The sequence below is a fragment of the Bombus flavifrons genome, chromosome 11 (genome assembly GCF_040668555.2).
Source record: "Bombus flavifrons isolate JBK064 chromosome 11, iyBomFlav1_principal, whole genome shotgun sequence".
NCBI classification, from domain to species: domain Eukaryota; kingdom Metazoa; phylum Arthropoda; class Insecta; order Hymenoptera; family Apidae; genus Bombus; species Bombus flavifrons.
The window spans coordinates 11,125,469-11,149,222 of record NC_138452.1 but is presented as its reverse complement, the minus strand read 5'-3'; the positions used below and the strand labels follow the sequence as shown (position 1 = coordinate 11,149,222).

Below are 23,754 nucleotides of genomic sequence, written 5' to 3'. Positions count from 1 at the left end.
TATTCATGTTTCAAAAAACCACCACTAGAGCGGCTGACACGCCAATTTATCACACGCGGAAAGTTCTCCATTTCGGCTCATTTTCATTTACGTTTCGTAGGGTTTGCTTTCTGTCAATTTTCTATAATAGTTGTGTTCACATCGATTCCTTGTGCAATAACTTTGAACGGTAAATATTTACACTAATATATTTTCATCAAAAGATCAAGTTTCTACCGCCACATTATTTTTACAATTTTCTAACGTAAACGTGTCTTTTCTCATAATGTGTTCACTATATTAGAAAATACAATATTGTAAATTCCTTTTATGTGACGCTTACTTTGTTACGTTTTAATTATTTGTTGCCTATTGTAGTTAAACAGTTTTAATATTATCAATATCGTTTCATTTACTAATGTTGCTACTTAACCTATTGCGTCACGTCTGTCACCTATTCAAAGCAGTTTAATTTTATATTTTTCATCTATTATTGAATAATTTGAAAATATCATTAATAGTAATATTTGTTTGTATCAGGTAAATTACGGGAATGCCTGTAGCAGAAGTAAAATCCAGCTGGGCAGATGAAGTAGAAGAAGAGGGAGGAGCGTTGCCTCCGCCTTCAGAGACTTATGAAAATGGGTTTAAAATCCTCACTGAATACAAGTACAATCAAGATAACAAAAAGGTCAAGGTAGTTCGAACATATAAGATCGAGAGACGTGTTGTTTCAAAGACAATTGCCGCCCGTAAAAATTGGGCAAAATTCGGAGACTCTGCGGATGACCGACCTGGACCTAATCCTGCTACTACAGTTGGAGGTGAAGATGTCTTCATGCAATTCATTTCTAGTAAAGAAGAGGAAAATAAGGTTGAAGAAGATAGCCTTGACAAGTTGAAGAGTATGGGAGATAAAGGTGTAGTTAAATGTCGTAATTGTAATGGAGACCATTGGACTTCCAAATGCCCTTACAAAGACACTGTCCTTGCTGGAGGTATGTTTCATTATGATAAATTAATTTTTGGAAAGAAACATTTAAGATTATATAATTCTATGGAATATGTGATTTAATTTGCAGGTAAAGTGCCTGATGATAAAAAGCCACTTATTAATACTAGTGCTCCTGGAGCAATGACAGAATTGAAACCTCAGGGCAGTAAATACATACCACCTGGTATGCGCGATGGAGGCAGTAAACGAGGAGATTCTATGCAGATGCAAAGACGTGACGATACTACTGCTATTCGTATTTCCAATTTATCAGAAAGTACTACAGATGCAGATTTGGATGAACTTGTCAAGCCATTTGGATCTGTTCTTAAATTTTATCTTGCAAAGGACAAACAAACTAATCTTTGCAAAGGATTTGCATACGTGCATTTCAAATATAGAGTGGAAGCAGCAAAAGCTATTGCTACGCTTAATGGGTATGGTTACGATCACCTTATCTTGAATGTAGACTGGTCAAAACCGCAGCAGCAAAGTAATTGAGTTAAATGAAAATTCGAGTTTCGTTACTTGGATTACGCACCGCGTAAAAATATAAATGATATGCAAATGTTTAATTGTGACACCAGGAGCAGAGTACAATACTTTTCATTTTAAATTTTAATGCATAAAAATAAAAATTGGCGTAGCAAATATATTCATAACAATGTTCATAGTTTATTAATGTAATTTAAATTATATGCAATCAACTACGAAATGGTAACTCTGCTTCCTGGTGTCACAATTTATTATCATTTTCAATTCATTCGAACATGAAGTTCTTGTATTCGTTACTTTAAAAAATGATGTATCAATTAAAATGTAATTTGTATTCTTATCTCTTTTTTGATCAAAAATAAATAATATGCCATAAAACTTGGAGCGTATTTATTGGATGTTAACAATTCCTATGTCAGGTATTTTATGATTTTATTTTATTCAAGGAATTGTATAATATAACTAAAAAATGTATACATTTTTGCAATGTATAACATATAAAAAGAAATTCGTATTCAATTCTATTGTCAAATTTAAGATGAAATCTTCTCTTCGATATTTTTCTAAAAATTTTATATTCAACAAAAATACATTGGATACATTTAAACCTAAACTGAATACATTTAAACTGTTTAAACTTAAAATAATATGATATTATAATAAATATAAGTAGTATCGCTGGCTCTAAGTGTTAGATCCTCACGCGGTAATGTTGTGATTGAAATCGAGAAACAAAGAAATTACGATACAAATAAACGCTTATGTGATACATAGATGCAAAAAAAAAAGTAAAATAGTACAAAAGTAATCACACAGGTGTTTATTCATCACCTGTACGTTAAAAACTACGATTAATACTACATTGTCTAAGTACTTTGAAATGGTAACTCTAATGAACAACCTTACGCTGCTCAACGGAGCCTAATGAATATCATACAGATAGCAAAAAAGCACGTATTAACTTCATCGTTTAATATATACATATATATAAATATATATATTAATAATATATATATATATATAAATATATATATATATCAGTAAAACAATGTCATTTGAAAATATAATTAACAATACAATTATATATATATTTTTTTGTTTGCGCGTCATCCTACAGTTTTAATCGAAAGACCGTTTTCACTATTTTATTGTCGTTTCCTATAAAATCATCACAGTTTAAACGTGTCCATTTTCGTTCCATTTTTCTTCAATATTTCAGAACCTACAACACCCGCTTATCCGATTTCCCAGAATGCAATTACAGAAAATTTCAAATCATCATGACGCGCTGCCTCGTTTCTCGCTGGTTTCTTTATTTACAATACTAATCGGAACTCGGACGTCTCTCTCATAAAAAAGGACTTATATATTAGCGAACAATGTTAGTAACATGCACTGTGTAACCATGTAATTCAAGTCAATTTATGAACGAGGATCTCTTTGGGCATCTTTAGTGAGATCTTTCTCGAGCACGATCGTGCCTCTAAATTGAATTTCATCAGTTCCACTGCTACTGAAGCACCTTCACTTTTATTCCTTAAGCAGATCCCATCATGATTTACGATGATCCGCCGAGCTACACGCAAATTTTATTTCTAACAGTTTCCGCTGACTGAACCAGATTGTCAATTCTAACGAAACTTCCAGAGGAAAGCTGTTTCAGACACGAATCATTTCTTCTTTAACATTTTGAAGAACAAATTTCATCGCTGTCGATTAGCTATAACTTCTGCTATCTCATTGTTCTTGCACTGTATTGATCTTTACCAAACAGCGCATTTCTTTTTGGGATTCATCTTCGAGCCAAGGGGGCAGTTGAAATCCTTCGAGAACTCCTCCATGTTGGAAAGTGGCCCCAGAACACGGAATTTACCAGGGCTGTGGAAACCAGTGGTAATGCGAAGTTTCATCGCTTCTGGCCTGTACTTACTACACCAAGTGTTCGCTGCACTGATCCAGAACAATTGTTCAGGACTATAAGGGAGTCCTGGTAATTTTGGCTCCGCATGATTTCTCTGTACCCATTCTTGATATGCTAAATAGGCTTCTTTTATTCCTCCGTTGTCGGCGATATTCTCACCTTGAGTGTTGATACCATTTAACTGTAACAGGAAACGAAGCGATTCTTTTTTATATGTCTATATTTCCTTCTTTCTGGATGAATATTTAAGACATGCATTATTTTTTAAACGAATGAAAGTAAGAGAAGGAGGAAGAAATATAACGTTGCATTTAAATTTCTATAGCGTTATTATACATGCCTTCAAATCTTTAAACGAAAGATTTATAAATTATGATGTTTCATCGTCTATCTAAAAAACAGCGAGCTCGCGAAATTGATACTAAAAAAGGAGGAAACGAAAGAACGTCATCAATATTTATATCTGTATATGCCTAGTTTCAATAAACCTTAGCGGGCAAAAAAGTTGCGTATTATTACAAAATAAAACTGTCAAGAACATGTTCGTTGTTTAAGAAACATTATTCTACGTTAAAATAACTAGTCTACCAAGCCAAATTTCGTGTCTATACCAGCTGTTATCTAACGTTTGATTCACAAGTGCGTATTATGCACGAGTTTGACCTCTGTGAGAAAAAATTCGATATTTGAATATCATCGACGAACATCATCGATGAGCGTTATTTGCATCGTAAGAGCTCGATAAAGTTTACGTAAAGTAATGTATAGAATAAAGAGACTGACATTCCTCAATACCCCTAAAATTAGAATCCGTATTAAACAAATATTTATATCGGTTGACGCAAATGATCGTGGACAATTGAGAATGAGGAAGAAACAAGACAGCGTATAATAAAAGTAGATCATTACGTTCAAGTTAACATCTTCCACGGTATAGTTGCCGTATTGGTGAATAATACACTCTGCTTTCTCCAGATACTTTTCTTTTGTTTGTGGTGCCCACCAGTCGACCAGATTTCCGTTTTTATCGAATTGCCTGCCCTGATCATCGAAGCCATGCGTTATTTCGTGGCCAATAACGAAACCGATAGCGCCATAATTCATGTACCTTGGTCGATCGTTACTAAAGAAAGCACCTTGCAAGATACCAGCGGGGAATTCTGCAAAAGCATTATACAAATGTTATCGTCTCTTTGGTATCAGTCAACGATTTATTACGAAATTATCATTCCATTCACTTTTATAAAACGATACTCACGTATACTATTCTCGATGGATGAATAAAAAGCATTAACGATGGCGGGTCTTCCGTGAGTTACCCAGTCGGTCTTGTTCACAGGTTTTCTCAGTTTACTGAAAGAATACTCGACCCCGAATAAAGTCAGATTTAAGATACCTTCCAGGTAATTATCCGTCGTTAATTCCAGTTTCTCGTAAAATTTCTCCAGTTTCTTGTCGTCCAGTAATTCGTCGGGGTAGGCGATGTGACTGGACATACTGGCTGCTTTGTTCAGAGCACTCTTTCTCGTTTCTTCGTCCATCCAATCAACCTAAAGAACGTCGAATTATCTTTAAATTGAAAAATTTGGAAGCATTCACCGTGGTACTGTAGGTGGAAGCGATAAGTCTTCTCATCTGAAACAAACATACCTTTTTGAGTATCTTAGTGAATTCTTGCCTAATATCAGCCACCATGTCTACAGCGTTTTTCTTGGCATCCTCTTTGAAGTATTTCCTAACGTACATCGCACCGACGCTTATGGCCAAGCTACTGGAAACTGTATCGATGCACTCCTTCCATCTGGGTTCTCTCTCCGTTTTTCCGCTTAACGCCGTGGAATATTGCAGTTGTCTCTTCCGAATTTCGTCCGTGAGATAGCTTACAGAAGACGCGGCTGCTCTCCACATCACATAGTTAGCTTGTACTCTTTTCGGTGTGGTGGCTAATAATTTTTCCAAGCTTGTGATGTAATTTGGGACGCTAACGATCACGACTTCCTCTTCGTCTACTTGAGCACTAGTCGCCAGAAGAGTGTTGAAGTATTCCTTCCACGGGATACTGGAATAGGTCTTGGATAACTCTCGTATCGTCATGGGGTTGTAGAGCAGAGTAGCGTTGCGACGTTTCTCATTCGGCAAAGAAATCTGCAGAATCAGCGTTATATTCGACTCGTTATTCATTGCGTGTTGTTTTGTATATTATCATACGATTTGATTTAATAACTAACATACATTGGCAAGTTTCATCTCGAATTCCAACGACTCCTTCAATTCAGTTTTTGCATCGGTTTTATTTGCTCCAAGAATTACCGCGATATCAACCATGTAGCTGTAGTAGGCTTGCACGATTTTATCGTCGAAACCTTTGGATAAATATTCACGCGATAGTCCAAGGGCTGCTTGATCCAACTGCAAGAAAAGAACATTTTCAAATTCCATGGAAAAAAGATTCTTAAATATTAAATTTCGTACTGAACTGAGTTGCGACATTGATATGATCGTTACTTCGGCAAGCAAATTACGAATCATCTATTCATTTGGCAAACAAAATCATAATGAGCAAGAAACGCGTTTAAACTTAGATAAATATTGAATTATAATTGTAAATGTAATTTGAATTTGTAATCAATAATTACCATTGTAAAATTCCGCTAAATGGTACAATCTTTAAGGAAAGTTAAATTTACACGAACAATTCGCGCGTTTGACTTCTACGTTTCGTCGATGTAACTCTATTTGAGAACGATTTCACGTTGGCTCGAGAGATTAAAGTTTTACGGGCACGCGTAAAGATTGAACATTCGTTCTGATACGTACGTCGATTGTTCGTTTCGTGCTGTTTTTCAGATCAACGCCGATACTGAAATCTATAAAGTAGTCGACAGAGTAACCCATCTCGCGGAATTTGTACACCGACTCCTTCCAGTTAAACTCATTTTCGTTCCACTGGTCACCTTCCAACACAGGCCAGCCACCGAGTTTTTGCAAAATGTTGAGCAAAGGGTCTAAACCTTGCTGCTCGATGACAGCTGAAATAATTACATTTTCCAATCTCAGTATCTTATTTAATAGCTACTAAAAAAGTTTCGTAATCACCCGACCACATATTTTCTCAATCCGTTTTATGTTCTTATTTGTTTCTTCTCCTAACTAAGATACGTCCTGCGATTACCGTTTAACATTTTCCACATACATTTTACTTGCTTATTGCAAGCAGGAGATAACCAATCCAGGTACATATGTATGTACTCACTCTTGTTCATGCAAGCCTTGTATAAATTCTTGGCGAGTCTGAACGGTTTCGGTTCATCCGGTGAACTTTTCTCCTCGATACTGGCTCTTAGCTGGTTCTGCAGCTCGTCGCTAATTTCAGTGAACGTGTTTACGCTGGTCTTGTCATCCGGGATGATGGTAGACTTCAGAAAACCACCGCAAGCGAAATCGTAAAAGTCGTCGCACGGTTCTACCTCGGAATCCATGTTCTTCAACAATCTAGCGGCTAAAGTTTCACGATTTAGCGCTATTAGTAAAATTACTTTCGTGTCGTGATGAAACAGTACAGCGGTAGACAACCGAAATGAACATTCGCGACGATAAAACTTTTACAAGCGTTTGGAACCTTGATATTTATGATCTTTATATAAATTTCAACATAAAGATGTTAAAAAAAAAAAAAAAATGAAAATTCAGTTGAAAAGATGCTACCTGAAAATTAAAAAGCTACCTGTTACGGTTACCTTGGTCGACCGGGTTGGCTAAAAGTTTTATCGCGACGAATAATTTTGTCGAAGTTGATCAAATTTTTACTAACCCGTATGGATACATTCTTTCGTGTAACATACGTCCTCGTCACAGCTGGATCCTTTGTCAATGACACGAACGCCTTTATTCTGTTGATATCCATTTAGGGCATCGGCTGTGGATGGTAATCCCTCTGAGTTAACAGGATCTACTCTCGTGCAGGCGCAGATGCAGGTGCAGTTGCAACACAAAAATAATGCAGGACCACGATGTTAATGATTGTTAGTGCCGATCGTTTTTTAAGCCGTGATAACAAGCAATCTTATCGTCTAACATACTACGAATTTCTACTATTACATTTTATTTTTATTGCATTTACATAATGCTGTATCATATATTCGTAAAGTCCTATTTTTCACTAGGAGAAGAATCATTCAAGACGAATGCAAGATACGAAGGCACTTGCCACGTATCGTATCCACCTGTAACGAGTAGCTAAAAGAGCGGTCTCGAAGAGTATCTCGAATGATAAAAAGGTGTGGCAGAATAAATATGCTCGTCCGAGAACGAGGAACGTAAAGCAATCTAACCGTTAAACCGTGTAACCAGTGGCGTGTCTCTACATTGTTCCAGTCGCTATTCGCTTCACAGTTTGAATGAACCTTCGTGCAAACACGTGCAATGCGATGCCGCTCAAAGTGTAATCGCAGTAATCAACCTTAAGCGATTGATCCATTCAAACGTGTACAACCACCTCCCCTATCAATCAACGCGAATTCATTCAAAAGCCTGCAACAACGTTCATCTTCGGCGTTCGTTCCCTTTCTCGTTAAAAAGCATCGTTGTTCCTCTAAGGAAAGCGAAAATAGAGACGCGAGAAAAGGCTTCGCACTAGCCTTCGAACGCTTACACATTTACGAAAGTCGAGATACTCCGACTGGATCGTAAAACCGATCGTTTTATTCTCATCGATCGACTTCATGACCGTTCGCGAAGAAGAAAAAGAAACATTGTATCGGCGCCATCGCCTCGACGATTAGTTCCTAAAACATGATCGTTTGCCGATGATCCGTAAAAATATTCCGATGATTCATATTTGGTTGTTTCTTTAATGATGCCAGCGGGTGGTCGATCGATACTCGATCGAAAATATACAGATTGGAAAGCCGGGCTTCTTATTTAGTTCGCGGGCGTGGATCGCCGAAAAGCACGACCTGGCCCGGCTGAGTAACTCTCAAAACAATGATCACTTACCTCGATGCGTCAGAATCGGGACGCTCTTATTGACGTCACGACCTTTATACGTTAAATAACGCGTTTCGGACGTGATACGGTATATCCTTCGTCGGCTGATCGTTATAACGAAAGAAAGAGGAAATGTGTATTCACGGATTCACCATACCGTATAAAGTTACGCGATTATCGCACGAGCAAGTCCGACTTACTCATATGATCGTAATATCTCGTAGACGAGAGAAGGGTAAGACGAGAGTGCTGTTTTTTCGGTTTGATTTCAGGATTTATCTAGTACACACTACGTTCCGATATGTTAAACGTTACGTAATATCCATTACGTGTATTTTTATCGATCGCTCTTGGTCATCTACGAGCAATGGTACGAAATTTGGCCATTTGAATTCCCAATGATACGCGTGGTCAGTTGGTACGTATTTCGTTCGATATGTGTCGGACTAGGAAAGAAATGGGGTAAGTTACGTAACGCACCTGTAGAAGGTAACGAAACTAATTAATACATACGTATATCCTTGGCTAAATAGATTTTACATAACGACAACACGATATAAACATTCGTCAGGTACGGTTAGTAACGGCGACTAAGACTCTCTTAATAGTTGATCGATAGTTTAAACTAAATTACTACGATTCCAAAGGCTAGGACGACGAAATTTAACGAAGGAAAAAAGAATATTAATATACCGACTTGTTTTATGCAACAATATGATATTTCGAGAAACGAAGAGAAGCGCGTAGATTCGCAAGGATAAATCAACGTGAGAAAATAGGTCGCACGTGACACTAGCTGTCAATGAAATTTATGACGACTCGATTGTAAGCCCGTTTGGTCAGCTTTCACGCGACTGAAATTCTTTTTTAATATTTTCTTTCGACGTACCCACGAAACCGTTATCAAACCGTTTCCTCGTGCCAGAGATCGAGAAGCTTGTCGCTTCCGAATTTTTATCGGTTCAACGAATTAAAACGGCAGAAAAAGAATTTGCAAGGAAAGAAACGGATAAAATGCGCAGTCTAGTTATTATGTGGAACTAATTTCTATTTAAGTCCATCGCAATTTATATAAAAAGAAAAAAAAGAAAGAAAAAGAAGCAACGCCATTGAGGAAGACAATGCGCGAGCCGGCAAAACTTTTACATTTATCTGATTTTTCTTAAAATCATTTAAAAAGCCATAATACGAGTTGCGACGGAAACAATTTACGGATTATCATCGGACAACCGGTTTCTCCGTTTCCTCGTTGTTTCGAGATACGCGACGATCACTCTGAGATCCTAATTACACAATTTTGACGAAAACTGATATTCACGATACGAATCATAGGACTCTATTGATGTTTCAACGATTGTTAATGATAGCCATTAAACGATGTTAGACAGTGTTTTAATTGCAGCGGAAGTGTAATAATGGTTCGTCATCTTCGTGAATCCACGTTGAAAGTAATTATTATGGCATTTATAAGCTCGTTAAGGCGTGTACTTAAGTCATACGACCTAACTACAGGAGTGCAATTAGTCAGGGAAAAATATGGAGATTCTTATTAAACTTTCAACATGCTTCGACCACGATCGAGAACGAGTATTCGATATCGAATACACTTTGTACGAGATCGTGGATTCAGGCATAGATCAAGATCTTTCGCAAATCGTCAAACTGTGCATTTGCAGATATTCTTACCGTTTCTAGATGACGGGTCGCAGGTCGCAGTGTTTGCAGCCAGAACACCAAGTGCAACAGCCAACGCGATGCATAAAAGCACTCCGCAAACTGCTATCACAGTTAGCCCGCGTTCCAACGTCGATCTCCTCTTCCACCACGTTGGATTTCTGAAACAAAACATAGAATGGTCGAAATGAGTATTTTTTTTCCTTTCGACAAGCTTCTCTTCGCGATCGTTTCATTGTATTATTATCGGCCTGTTTTATCACGAGAAACTTGCGTTTCACGCGATTTGAAATTAACAAGCCAGTAAATAAAGTTTCGCAATTGAAAATAAAAAACGATGATGTCAATATTTCCCTTCTCCCTTTCTATCGCACTGTTCATCTGAACGTCAATAATGTCGCGCTTTTTATACGAAAAAGAGAGACATGTTAACCGAACGATAAGAAGATGGAAGAGGTATGTGGCAAGATTTTTAACACTGGAATTATCGAAGATATAAAACCGCTATCAAAGATATCGGAATGAAACGACGTAGGAGAAAATATATAATGCAAAGGAAAACGAGTCTGTATTCGTCGTATCAAAAATCACGCGAACCTTCAGAAAACGCGTATTCATAAATTTCTACATCAAATTATTTTAAGAATCTACCGATGACAGATTTAGGCATAGATTAACAATTTCTACCACATATTTGGGAATTTCGTTTTACGCAATTTGAATTTTAACGCGAGACCCGTTCAGGCACGTGACCATCAATAAGATTTATGTCGCTCCTCGCGTATTTACGTCCTTGGAAGGAACTGGTAGATCGTACATGATCCACGAAGATCGATCTTCTTCGCTCTGCTAAACAGCAGCGAGTAATAAAAGTCGGCTGTTAACGGAAATACGTCGGAGTATAGTTTCGTGTTAATGGTTTCGCGAACCTTGAAGTCTACGTTGAATTAACCGCAAACTATGATTCACAAGAAAAGAGTTCGAGAAAATGGAACTCCATGAGCGTCGATGATCGTCGTTTTTATAGTTTCGCGGTGGTATGGTTTCGAAAATAGGGAAACCGGAATAGCTTTCTGTTTCGTCGTAAATAAAATCTGCTGGAAAGAAAATCGCATTTTTTTCACACATACGATATTTCGTAGGATTTCGTAGGAAATAAGACGCAAGGTATTTTGTAAGCTTAGTAAAAATTCGTATTTTAATAAAAATGAAAATGTAAGACCCAAACAGAATATCTGGTCGCTGTAATCAATTCTATTCAAATTCAAATTCAATATCTTCTTTTTTAAAGAATAAACAAGTCTCTAAATGACGATTATATAAGCATTAGTTTTACAATTATATCCATCCTTTACGTAAGTTTGGAGATTAAGCGGATGAGAAATGGAATTCTTGCGAATCCTCTCATGAATAGTTACAAAGCCGCAATTTATTACTCGGCAATCATTGGATCTCGTCCTACATGAACGAACTGCTGCGGGCAAAACACAATAATTACTTTTGTTACTTTGTAAAAACGATTCAAACATTACCTTTACACGCGTTTATCCCTCTTTTATGACTCATCCGTGTACACATCCCCCTTTTTTTCAATCCCATTTCACTTTTTATAAATCACGGTGAAATATATACTTGTACTTTCACGAAGTAAAATTAATTTACTGCCTGTGAGGCGAATAAAGCGATAGTAGTACCTCGAAAGTGTTAATAAATTTAATAATAATAACGCGAAGGATCATGGAAAAAGCAACGATGATATAAAAGTTTCAGAAATACGTTTCAAGATAGAATAGGATTCCGTCGAAAAGATATATACATAATGGTTATTATCGATTTCTTTTGTTGCATTTACCCGCATTGTCACCTCGTAGACACAGATCATTATTCATCGTGACACAACATCGTATTGCGCAATTCGTGTTCTTTGTAAGCTGCGTAACAATTAATCGTAACGCTATTCTTTCAACATTTTCAACAAAATCAAACGGTAATCGAGAAAATTGACAAGGTAGATAAATATCGGAATGATCGAGAAAATTGACAAGGTAGATAAATATCGGAATGTACAAATTTTTCGCTTGATATTATACCACTGTGTATCGTATATCTCTTTCATCGCTAATAAGCAATGGTAACGTAGATCTGAGCACTGATTGTAAATAAATAATATGTGAATAAGCGTAACGCAAACTAGAGGTAAGTGTAGTTATCACGAAATGTTCGTCCAACTTTAAGATAATAACAGACGAAAGTCCATGCAATAAACAAATACTACTACTACTGTTATTACTATTACTATTGCTGATACTACTACCATAGTAGTTTCGTGTAAAAACGTTTCTTTATAATTCTGGATTCCGAAAGCAGTCGATAAAGCGTCATCTTTTTATCGCGCGTGGTATAAAACCACGGCTCGCCAGACTGTGTCGCTAGAACTAGCGGTTCGATCCTTTTCCCCGTAGATTCTACACTCTACGCGAATAATTGCAGCAGTACGAACGAGCGTAGAACGTTGAAACCAGTCACAATATTCTTCTAGATCACCGTTACGCAGAACCTGATTACCTTTCGATAGCGAGTAGTAGCTCGAGTTGGCTGCCAAGCGTGAACTGAAACAGCTCGTACAAATACTACTTAAACGAGCGAAATGCGTTCATTGTTAGCAACATACGTAGACGTGATTTTTTATCTTTGTATTATTTACAGTAATTTCGTTCGGCTTCTCCGCGATTCTGTTTTTCTTCCATTCAACCACTTAATGTCGTTTGTATTATATTATCCTCTCATTGGATTTCTATTTTGTTAGCTGTTACGTTAAAATTCGATATATTACATTGTAATATATGCTAACGAAAACCGGATCAAATTTTTTAACGTATCTAAACGCGACGTGTTTCAAAACGTAACAAATTTGAACAGTAGGAAGTACATTTGCCGTACAATGTTGTAACGTACATGTTGAAAAGATTTGTTCGATCGATCATGGGTGTAGACGATATAGTGGCATTTATCGATAAAATACGGCCCAAGGCTAACTGGTATAACTTATTCAGCTTATTGGTCGTCGCGTAAGAAAATTAGATATTTCCCAATACTAGCGACGAAGCGAAGAATAGCATAAAACCCGTCGATACTTATCTACGATGACGAAGATTTTTCAATTTCTGGTTTCGCTAGATACATCGTATAGATATCGATCATGGAAGATAAAATAAAATTGCAGAATATTTCAAACTTCGTCTCTGTTAGTCTCTGTTATCCGAATATCTACTGTTCTAATATTCTACTGTTTTGTCTACGAATGTTCCAAAAGTAATCAATATCGATGATCTATCGTGTAATCTATAGCTTCGTTATTTGGAAGATGATGATTAATTCAAATAGCGGTGGTTCAACTGTACTTTCAATTAGAACATCCTATGCAAAGCAAGGTAGGAAAGAAATACATAGGCAGTAACCATAAATACCGTTTTATAATTTCCGCTGTAAGAATTATGGCTAAATACCGTGCTAACTCTGTTCGTATCGGAAGAGAAGTTTGACATACCGCATTTAAGTGCAACGTTTAAAGCGTGTAAACTTTTCAAATGGCAAACGTAATAACGTTATTGGGCAAATAGGTGAACGTTCCCATAATAATAAATATTCTACACGCATAGGTATAATATATAGCTTCACGTTACTTACGTTGTTACAGCTTTACGTCGTTTGTACAAAGTTTATGGACATAATCTCGCGATTATGTAATTCCTGGTTATTCACACTGCACGATAACCGTTTAATCGTTTTAGTAAAAAGGAATATTAATATGTAATTTATCCGCTCTTTACGCAAATATTATCAAACGAGGTTGATCCTGCTAATCTGTGTTTTGCCATTCGAATCATCAATGAGCTTATCGCGATGTCTATTTTATGAAAGTTTCATTAACACTCGGTTAATAACAAAAAATTGACCACTGCTCTATCTTGTGATATTTTTCTCTTTTTCTACTTTTTAACGTTGCGTGCCAATTAAAACGTTTGAATTTAACTTTTCAGAATCAGAATCTTATTTAGTTATCGGAATGGCAAGCTGCGATTGATCGCAATTTCTTCCTCGATTCGAATCGAGCAACTAATAATTAGAATCAGGGTCAGTTTCACCCTAAAGACAGATACGTTTATCGTCTAGCACGATGTTACGTTTACGCAATCTGAGTGTCAAAGGGTGAAACGTGCCGCCATAACAAACTACAGAGTGCAAATGAAACAGGTTTATCTAAGATTAAATATTCCTTTGTCACGTTTTAGACGCGCCTCCGAAACTCTCTTAAAACTCTACACTTGACGCATTGGCAACTACGTTATCGGTGCTAACTTTACGACGAAACTTAACAGCTCTGCCGTGCGAGTAGCGCAATCAAATTTTAATTAAAAGCAGCTCTCATCGCGTACGAGAGGCTTGATCCTCCTATCGTTTGCACACACGTAGGGTACTGGCATCGAGTGGCAACAAAGGCGAGAGAAGCAAGTAAATCGGCTCACCGCCGTTACAGTAAGTAAACCGTTTCAAGTTGGACGACGGCGTAGCGGGCGTCGAGCCGAGCAATAAGGTTCGCGACGCGATGCAACTCGAGTGTATTGACCTTTTCCAGGGACGGCGTGCACCGGGACGCTTTGAAGTCAATGGCCAAGCTCGTGATAAATCTCGAAGCTGGCTAAAACCTGGGAAAAATCGTTTGGAGCGTGTCCTTCTTTCCCTCCACGCGGTCGAATTTCCATGCCATTAACAGCGTCACGAAACCGACACAACAACGCGCTTCATCGTGTGAAAACTCGGTTACGATCACCCTGACACACTTCCTGTGCGAACGAAACAGCGATCCAGCGGTAAATATCGCGATGCTCGCCGCTCGCGCGATCGATGAATCGATAATGGGTAACTCGACCGTGTAACGCCGCTCTTTTTGTTTTTCTCTCCTCTCTCTCTCTCTCTCTTTAGAATATTCTCTTAGGAGTGTCGTTCGGGTTAATGCATGTATTTGTCGTGGGAAAAACTGGTCCTGACTCTGATGCGTTTTACTTCTTCTTTATGAAAATGTCAGTCTCTGTTATTAACGATCGATAGAGAAATCTTTTTACACAGTTAGAAGGAAAGGTTTTGAAAGCATCAAAGTTGTTTGAACGAATGTATGAGCTATTTGACCATTTGACAGTGTCGTAAATTGCCGAAGAATCGGGGATGAGAGATATTAAAAATACATCAGATATGAAAATAAGCAGTAGGAACATTTAACGAGTGTTAAGTTAGGTAAGGACCTTAAAAGTTTCGTGTAAAAGCATCAAGATTATCGAGAGATTATCAGAGAAGCACGAGGAGGCATCCCCTATACTTAGCGCTATCTGCCCTCGGGAGGACAAAATTAGTGGCCTGGTCGATTTCGAATTTGTCGCGTCAGTGGCCAGGCAATCACGCTTGGTCGCAAAACACGTGGAATAGATTGTTCGGACGATGTAAACAGCTTGGAAAACCGGCACCCAATATCCAATTTCACGTGGAACCACGCAAACGTACTTAGTTCGATTCATGGAATAACAACAAGTTTCTTGGAAACTGCACTCCAAGTAAATAACGCGCGATAAATCTTAAACGAAACGTAAATCGAGCAAACGTTATACAAGTAGTGTTGCAATAATAATAACTTTTACCGTTAACGTCTCTTGGCTGTAAAACAGCTAAGAATTTCGTTAAACTCTCTGGTTAGGAAACGATCCGATCAAGTCGTTGCTTTTCGCACTTTGTCCATCGTTTTAATTTAATTCTCGATACTAATCGCTTCTTCGAAATATACTTGAACAATGGGTGTATTGTGTGCAACGAGCTAGAAGTAATGAGATGTTTTGTTGCCTTTTAGAGTTGAAATTCTCCGGTCAGGCCCGGTTGAACCTTCCAGCGAGCATTTCGTCGGTCAGGCGACCACGAAACCGTGTCGGATTGAAATGGTACAAAGTGAGCGTGGATTGCATGCTAATAATCGAATCGTGTCTTTTGCGCGTGCCCCGAGACTCGACCTTCTTCGAACCTTCTTATAATTTTTCCATTCCACTTGATCATTTTTATTTTTAGTTAACATCGTCGAAATCATCGCTTGATCATCGAAATCGAATTTAATCAGATTCTTTCGGTTTATTGGAATAGAAATTATCAGCTCAGCGAGGGAAATTCCGTCGGGTAAAATTCGATAATTAAACAAAGAAAGAGATTCCATCGTTTCATAATAAATAACGCGTTTTCATATTCACTGTCTATCGAAGTAAAATTTAAATGTAGTACTTGAATAATAATTAGATAGATATGGGAAAGTAGCGTTCGATTATTCGACCATCTAAGTGCGATTGTTTAATTCCAAACATGAAATTAATTCTGCAATTTCATTGTTTACTTCGTCTCGTGTCCTCGAACTGCGCCGCCAGTTGTTCGCGATCTTGACCGCGAATGCCATAAACCACCTCTGCAAAATTCTCGCGAACGAATTACAATTCAATTGTCTGAAATTATACGATCGTTTTATATTCGCAAATTACACGATTCGTTAAAATTGGAGACGGCGAGTCTGCAGATTTCGTAGCTTCGCGTTCTACGGCTACTTTAAAACGTGCTTCCTCAATTTGCCAGTTTCGCATGGGACATATCACGTTCAACGTTACGATCGCTCGAGATTCTTAAAAAGTGCAGTTGTGAAGCGCAGTTTCTCCAATTTTCTCATTGAAGAGACGACGTGGGCGTCGAACGAGGTCCTCTCCGAGAACGAAGATCTCGCAGCAGCGTAGTACGGATTTACCGGTATTCGCCTCGATTTTCAATTAATTCGTTCGAAACCGGGTTCCTTTCTTCGCTGACCTCTTTAGCAGGAATTCGCAAAACTAGGGGACCTCGTTCGGCTGTTCGTCAGGGTGCACGCGATAAGGAAACAAAAGAGCGAGCGCGTGGAATACAAATTCGATTGGCTACCTTCGTGATATGTCCAGTTCCGTCAGGCACAATACTTTGCGGTTTCAAGGTGACTGCAAATGCTTATCACGGAAGTAAAAAGTAGCAGGAAGAGACGAGATACTAGCAAAGGTGAAACGAATTTTAAAGCACGTTCGATGGAGGTTATCGTGCCCTTAAAGGTTTAAAAAAGATCATCGTACACGTAGATTCGAATCCGATTTATCGAACGTTTATCGTACATATAATCGTATATCGTTGTATTATCAGTGAGTCAATTTTTTAAAACGTTAACGAAAAACATATGTGCAAATACGTGTAATTCCAACACCAGCCATGCTCGAACGATCGAACAGTCGTCCTGTATCGGACTTGAACCAGTACTACACGAAACAGTCACTTCCTGTAGAAAGTAACGTGTCTTTTTTTCTACAGAAGTATGTAGTATAAAGAAGTATGCTTGATAAGACAAAGATCTATCGGTAAATATAACCGGTTATGCACAAGCAGGTATGTAAACGAAGAACGTGGCGATTCAGCCATAATCACGTACCAGAGACAAGAACAATATTTCTTTTTCATTACTTCTCTACACAGTATGTATTGTGTGCAGATCGCTCGAGGATAGAACGAAAGGAATTCCACGTTGATTAGATTAAGCAGTATCGATACGAAATTTAAACAATATTTTGGATGAAATTAATTTCCGAGAATCTCTTACGGCGAAACTTGTTCGCAAGTTTCAAGTTTTAACGATAACGGGTCCTTGAAAATTAATTTCGTCCAAAATGTCGCTCGAAACAACAAAATTATCGCAAATATCTCTTAGTAAATGGAGTATTGTGAAAGTATAGACGCGAAATGGAAAGTCGTAAAAATAGAAGAAAGATGTGGTAGCAGCAAGACTGCTTTAAATTAATTTTATACATTCTTTGTTATTGTTTTTCTTCCACTATAGACAAAAGCATATAGAACGAGTTAAGAGAAAGTACATACACACGATATACTATAACAAGCAAAGTTCGCTAAAAAAGTTGTTATAAAACGTAACTTTAGATATTTTCTCACGTGTCCAAGCAAACGCACCTACGTAACTTGAGATTAACCAAAGCCAAATATACCGAACGAAAGAAATTCTAAACTAAATAAGACATTTAGAACTCTGCTTAGATTCTGCTTGATCTTTACGTATTGAACTGAAACGTCAAAAATTATTTGTAGGAGATACCTGCTTTATTTTCTTTCCACAAATACACGTTTTCGGCTTAACACCTTAATTTCAATGAACGTTATCGTAACGACGCTAAAATATTACCGTATAATAAAACAATAAAATAGAATAAAAATATACTAGGCGTGATATAGAACATTTAAAGCTATCTTCTCTTTTTTCAATAAAAAAGCAAATAAACTTTACATCTTAGACCATCGAACAGGATATTTATCGTGCACCATTTGTTTGCCTTGATTTCAAAATTCAACACGGCCGCGGTTGCTTGCAAATATTTATATGGTGCATCAGCATACGTACGATTGTTTTATTATCCTTCGATTCGCGTGGAATCGCGTAAAATGCTTGCAACACGCGCGACTTTCATAATTCATGCCGTGCAAACTGCGTGCGTGCATCTTTGGCTAAGTTTTATTTTAAGATCGCGAGGTTTCTCCCAGTTGGTCACTCGCTGGAAATCGACCACTTTCACTTCCTCTCTTACGAAGGCGTCGTAAAAATTTTGATAAAAAGTGCACCACTTTTTTCCTTTACTCGTTTTTATACCTGCAAATCGTATCTACATCGTGTCCAACGAATGGAAGAAAATCTGCGAATTTTGTTCGTACGTTGTTGTTTATTTTAAAGAACGACGAATTTACTTATACCATCGACTACGATATTGTCGACGAATTACCTAACCATCGACGTTGCTTATGCTGCTACGATAACGTGTGTTGCAACGTTAAGGTATCACAATAGCGTAACGTGGCGGCGTCGCGTCGTCAGGTCCAGGTATGCCGTGGAAGCGGCAGCCAGAGATAATTAGCGTCATGACACAAACGAGTCGTCCCATTTCATCGACAATTTAGCGCCGTCCATATAAAAACTTATTAAACCGTTGAAATGTTACGCTACTAAGTTTACTCAACGCTTACCGACTTTATCTTAGAAATTCGAAAGTTTCTAAATTTTGTCCTTTTCTACGAACACTATTATGTGACAGTTTTGGGTTTATGCTCTTGTCTCTTGTGGCCACAAATTTTTTAACTTTAAGAAACAACTTTACCTTGTCGAATTTAATCAAATTTAACAAGACACCGGTCCTGCTAAGTGTTTTATTTCTTTCTTCGATCATTTATTCATCGAGTACACCATCGTTCTACGGACGAAATCATTGCTTCGGACGATTACCTTGTGGTTAGAACCACCTTTGCGAGTTTCGTCAAATATATTAATTACATTCCGAATGATCGATATGGTTGCTTTTACGAATGCATATGGGTACTTTTATGAACATGGTAAATCGCTAAAAATGTTACACCGAGCGAATCTGTTTTCAGCTGTTAATGAGATTGTAGCAATATCTTTGGCTCAATGTCGTGTATATTTCCGTTCCGTTTTTCGCTAAGATAAACGGCCACCTTGAACGAACACCGACAATAACGTCTTTATGAGACGAATGTACCTTGGATCTGTTGCCGAAGGAATGCCTGCATGCGGGTATTTTTCAATCGTTTCCCTATTTTTAAATTTGGCGGACGTGCAACAGCTTATGAATATGCTAACAATTATCGTATTTCATAGGAAAAACATTGTATATTTTTAAAAGACAATCTGTTTTCGAACAAAGAGGAAACCGAGCTGTTACGCAACGGTGATCTTTAGTCCTAATTTGTAAATTTATTACGGTATTTCTTAAATAAAATAATGACTTCCCATTACGTACATCACAAAGACTGTAATTTGTGTGAAATGAAAAATTGCATGGCCTTACAAATTTTACGACAGCAACTGCCAACAGCTACAATTATTCAATTCAACCAATGTCTACGTATTCACGATATAACAACGTACACATATTTATTAACATATCTATTAATCGTCTTTTATTAATTCTTCTTACTGGCAATATCTAAGTGTGATAAATAATCAAGAAAAAAAAAAGTTTATCTGCATACAATATACGAGGTAATTAAAAACGAAGCTTCTTCTTACTTTCCACTTGCTTTCACCCTATTTGCATTTACGAATTTCCTTTTACACGCTTCATTTCACAGCTTGAGAAAATAACATGCAAGAAAAGTGATTAAATGTAACAATAACATTCTTTGTTAGAAGCGAACGAGATGTATAATTGCAGAACATCGTGAGTTTACTTAGTTAGTGGAAAGTTGATCTACGATAGAAAAGAAACCATTGGTATTATCTTTAACATATCGTCGATAGTTTATTTTCCTGATAAAAATCTATTTCTAGGTAGTCTATGGATGTAAGATTTAACAGATTTTATATAGCAGAAGCTTTTGCTTGATACGAGCGAATAAAATAGGAAGAGGAGGAAACAGTACTCGTTTAGATCACAAGCGCAGAAATTAATTTTGCACCTCGTTCGTTTCACAATGGCGCAACGTATTGTATTCGCTTCCATTTACCGGTTCACGGGAAATTTGATCGAAACAAAGATCGTTATTATCGTTTGAATTATCGTTATCCCATTTATCGACCGTGAAACCACGCGGAATCAATAAAGGAGAGAGGCGACCGTGCAATCGCGGAGAAGCGATGCAAGGTTGTCGCGATTGTTTATAAAAATGATTTAGAAGGTGACCTCGCGAAAGACCCGGAAAAAGAAACCGAGTCGGTGTATCGGAAACATGGGGTCGAGGAAGCGATAAGGTTCGTCGCGTGAAATCAAGCTTAAAATTCAAAACGATGCGACGTTGGAAAGTGCGAGCTATTTTCCACGTAGATTTCTCTGGACGATCGACCATTTGAAATGTTTAAAATTCGTTCCATGCGTACACGGTGGCTGCAAGGTACAAGAAACGTATTTTTCAATTCTATGCAAATAAATAGAAATGCAACGTTATTATCTGCAATTAATTGAACGTACGCGTAAGTATTTCCTTATATGCTCGCAGTTGTGTTCATTCATGAAAAACCGGCCAGTGAAATAATACTATAACCGTGTAACGGTATAATTTATGCAAGCGGAATAAAAAGGCAACGTTAAAACACGTATGTAAATAAAGTAACTTATATATCGTTTTGTCGACAGATGTATATTTCAAGCAACAAAGATTCTCATTTAAAGATCGCGATCGATTCTATAGACTTTGACCAAATTTTGTCTGATCTTCGAACGAACGCTGTGATAATTAATAACGGATTAATCGTTTTCTGATCATCGCAATATAATACACGATACAACATAATAGCGTGAAACCGGCTGCGAAGAACTTTCACCGTGACTGGAGCGTAAGGCACGATCACAAACGATCAATGTGTCTTCGGTGCTGGGTACGTTCACCGCACGTTTCCTCGTCTCGAAATGCATGTCGCGTTTGCAAAAACTCGGGCGCAAAACATTTTTGATGCAATCGATTACCGAAGTGGCTGATCGCAGTCGTGCGTCACCATCGGCATTCACATTATAACCAGCTGTGAACACGAGAGTTCGATCAAGACCGTGTCGATGTCCCGCGACAAACAAAATGGTCGTGCTAAGAAAACCTTTCAAACGTATAACATCGAAGCGTCTTAATAAAGTTTTCAAATCCTTCCATCTTTTGTACAATTATACAATGATCCGCTCATCTGCGTGACTCGTTATGAATCGTGACGGATGATCGTCTAGTTTAATTCTGTTGCATATTTTTCCATCATTTCCGAACGAATCGTATTTTTCTAGCGTTAGAAAATTTAGTAAATTCGATGAAAGCGCGAAAGAACGGAGAACAGTTATCGATAGACGAGTTCCGATCGTACGTTAAAGATATTTTGAAAACATGGAAATTTGTTTTCTATTGAAACTATAGCGAGATCGAGGCATGGAAAGTTTGAATATCACGATAGGATTCGTCAGAAGCTTAAGAACGTCTTTCCACTCTGCGATAAGATCGTTAGTAATGTCTTACTAATTGGTTTCGTCGAGTAGGAAGTAAATTGGAATTAGTGACGTTACTTCGATGTCTCGAACGAATCGTCCAAGTTTCTTGTCATGTAGCAACGAACCAGTAGATACAATATCGAACGACGATTCGATTACAAGCGTAATCAATGTACAGTTTTTGATGAAGTATGACTCGCAAATAAACGTGCTACGAGTTGCAAAATCTTCGAAGAGAAAATCTCGAGGAAATTCTATAAAAAGAACGTATTAGGTCGACGGTTGGAACAAAAGGAACCTAATCGATAAACGATACAATCGTAAACGTTAAGTGGTTTGCACAACCTCGAAATTCTTTGAGTGAAATCGAACGACCCAATGGATGGACTTGCGGGCGAATTTTAAGGGGCTTTCGAAAACGTTGCGGTTACAATAACGACGTAACATCAACGCCTGGCTGGTGTGTTTTATCACCGAGAATCCCAGCCTGCATTGAAATCACGAGATCTCTCTCGAAGAGGAGGAACGATGATTCATAAGACGTTAGATTTATATATAAACAATTTAATTTTACCGAACGATATGAAACACTGTCGAAGATATCGACTGCTAAATCGTTAAGAAACGAAAGATATCGTTGAATTAACGATTATTCGTGCCTTTTAGCGTATTCGTGGCTTGTTAGCGCGTTATGTTTCGTTACGATAGTTATCTTCTTTCGTCACGATTATGAACATTTACCAGGCTTAACGAAGATTCTACCGGATAAAGAATTCCTCTTCCTTTTCGAACGAACGAAGGTTTAACGAGTTACGTGGCTTATTTGGAATATCGTGCTTCGAAATAAAAAGAAACAGGTCTATTGTGTTTACGACAGACGATAATGCATCTAACAGTTTTGGAAACATTTTTGATAAACAATGTGGAGCGTTATTTTTAAATCGATATAATACCAAATCGTAAATGTACGTCACGATAAGTTTCTATCTCGGCGCCAAATTCGCAGCCAAATAAACAGAGCGATGGCTCCGCGTTTAAAGGAAACAAAACACTCGTCGGTTCTTTGTTTTCTTTTCTTTAATTTTAATGAACCTCCTGTCGAGCCAATGTATACTCAATTTATGGACATTCATACGGTTATTTGAGAAGTCGGTTAAGTTTATCGTTGCTAGAAACGTCCCTACACAAATTCGCCGTGTTATAGTTGAACAATAGCCAATGTGCATTTGCAATGATAATAAACCAAGCAAACGATTACTTTAACTACCTCCACATATCCTTATCAACGATAACACTCTTTCATCCGCCAAAACAAGATAATTTTTCGCTATAATCTAACGTCGCGAGGTTCTACCAAGGTGACTAGTTTTTAACGAGATTATGTAACTCTGTCAAAACAACAATACGAAAAGCAAAGAAAAATAAGAGATTTTATAGACGGTACGATCATTCCGATTGAAACGAAGCTAAAACCAGGAAAGTACAACGATGTGACAAAATCAGATTATCGTGATTATAAACGATATCATGAAACGAGACTACTTTCCCGAAGATAAATTTCTATCCTAAAGATAAATCATCGAATAAAATGTTCATGTTATGGATCGTCGTACATGAAAAAATCATAACAT

General features: G+C 37.6%; 2 protein-coding genes across 5 annotated transcripts in view; one reads left to right on the top strand and one right to left on the bottom strand.

Moving 5' to 3' along the window:
* The first annotated feature begins 21 nt into the window (after positions 1-21).
* On the top strand, positions 22-1,846 carry eIF3g1 (eukaryotic translation initiation factor 3 subunit g1). The gene is made up of 3 exons (XM_069123544.1): positions 22-169; positions 520-977; positions 1,062-1,846. Exons 2-3 carry the CDS (start codon positions 533-535, stop codon positions 1,472-1,474), a joined length of 858 nt encoding a protein of 285 aa, XP_068979645.1. The 5' UTR covers positions 22-169; positions 520-532; the 3' UTR covers positions 1,475-1,846.
* A 178-nt stretch (positions 1,847-2,024) lies between these two features.
* The window catches only part of Nep2 (M13 family metallopeptidase neprilysin 2), a 38,357-nt gene continuing 16,627 nt past the window's right edge, over positions 2,025-23,754 (bottom strand). For 3 of the 4 annotated variants that reach the window (XM_069123533.1, XM_069123531.1, XM_069123534.1), the window contains 9 exons: positions 10,062-10,210; positions 7,201-7,338; positions 6,643-6,888; positions 6,207-6,418; positions 5,622-5,798; positions 5,040-5,534; positions 4,648-4,939; positions 4,299-4,549; positions 2,025-3,570 (listed from right to left, as the gene is read on the bottom strand). In XM_069123533.1, the coding sequence (XP_068979634.1) occupies positions 3,232-3,570; positions 4,299-4,549; positions 4,648-4,939; positions 5,040-5,534; positions 5,622-5,798; positions 6,207-6,418; positions 6,643-6,888; positions 7,201-7,338; positions 10,062-10,210 (2,299 nt within the window). In that variant the 3' untranslated portion in view covers positions 2,025-3,231. The remainder of the gene's footprint in view (positions 3,571-4,298; positions 4,550-4,647; positions 4,940-5,039; positions 5,535-5,621; positions 5,799-6,206; positions 6,419-6,642; positions 6,889-7,200; positions 7,339-10,061; positions 10,211-23,754) is intronic. The other variant, XM_069123532.1, reaches the window with a different exon arrangement.

What these genes read in the sequence shown, in the direction of transcription:
- eIF3g1 (XM_069123544.1), top strand. Translation starts at nt 533, where the DNA reads ATGCCTGTAGCAGAAGTAAAATCCAGCTGGGCAGATGAAGTAGAAGAA. An exon ending in AGACACTGTCCTTGCTGGAG is followed by an intron (nt 978 to 1,061) that starts GTATGTTTCATT and finishes TTTAATTTGCAG; the next exon opens with GTAAAGTGCCTGATGATAAA.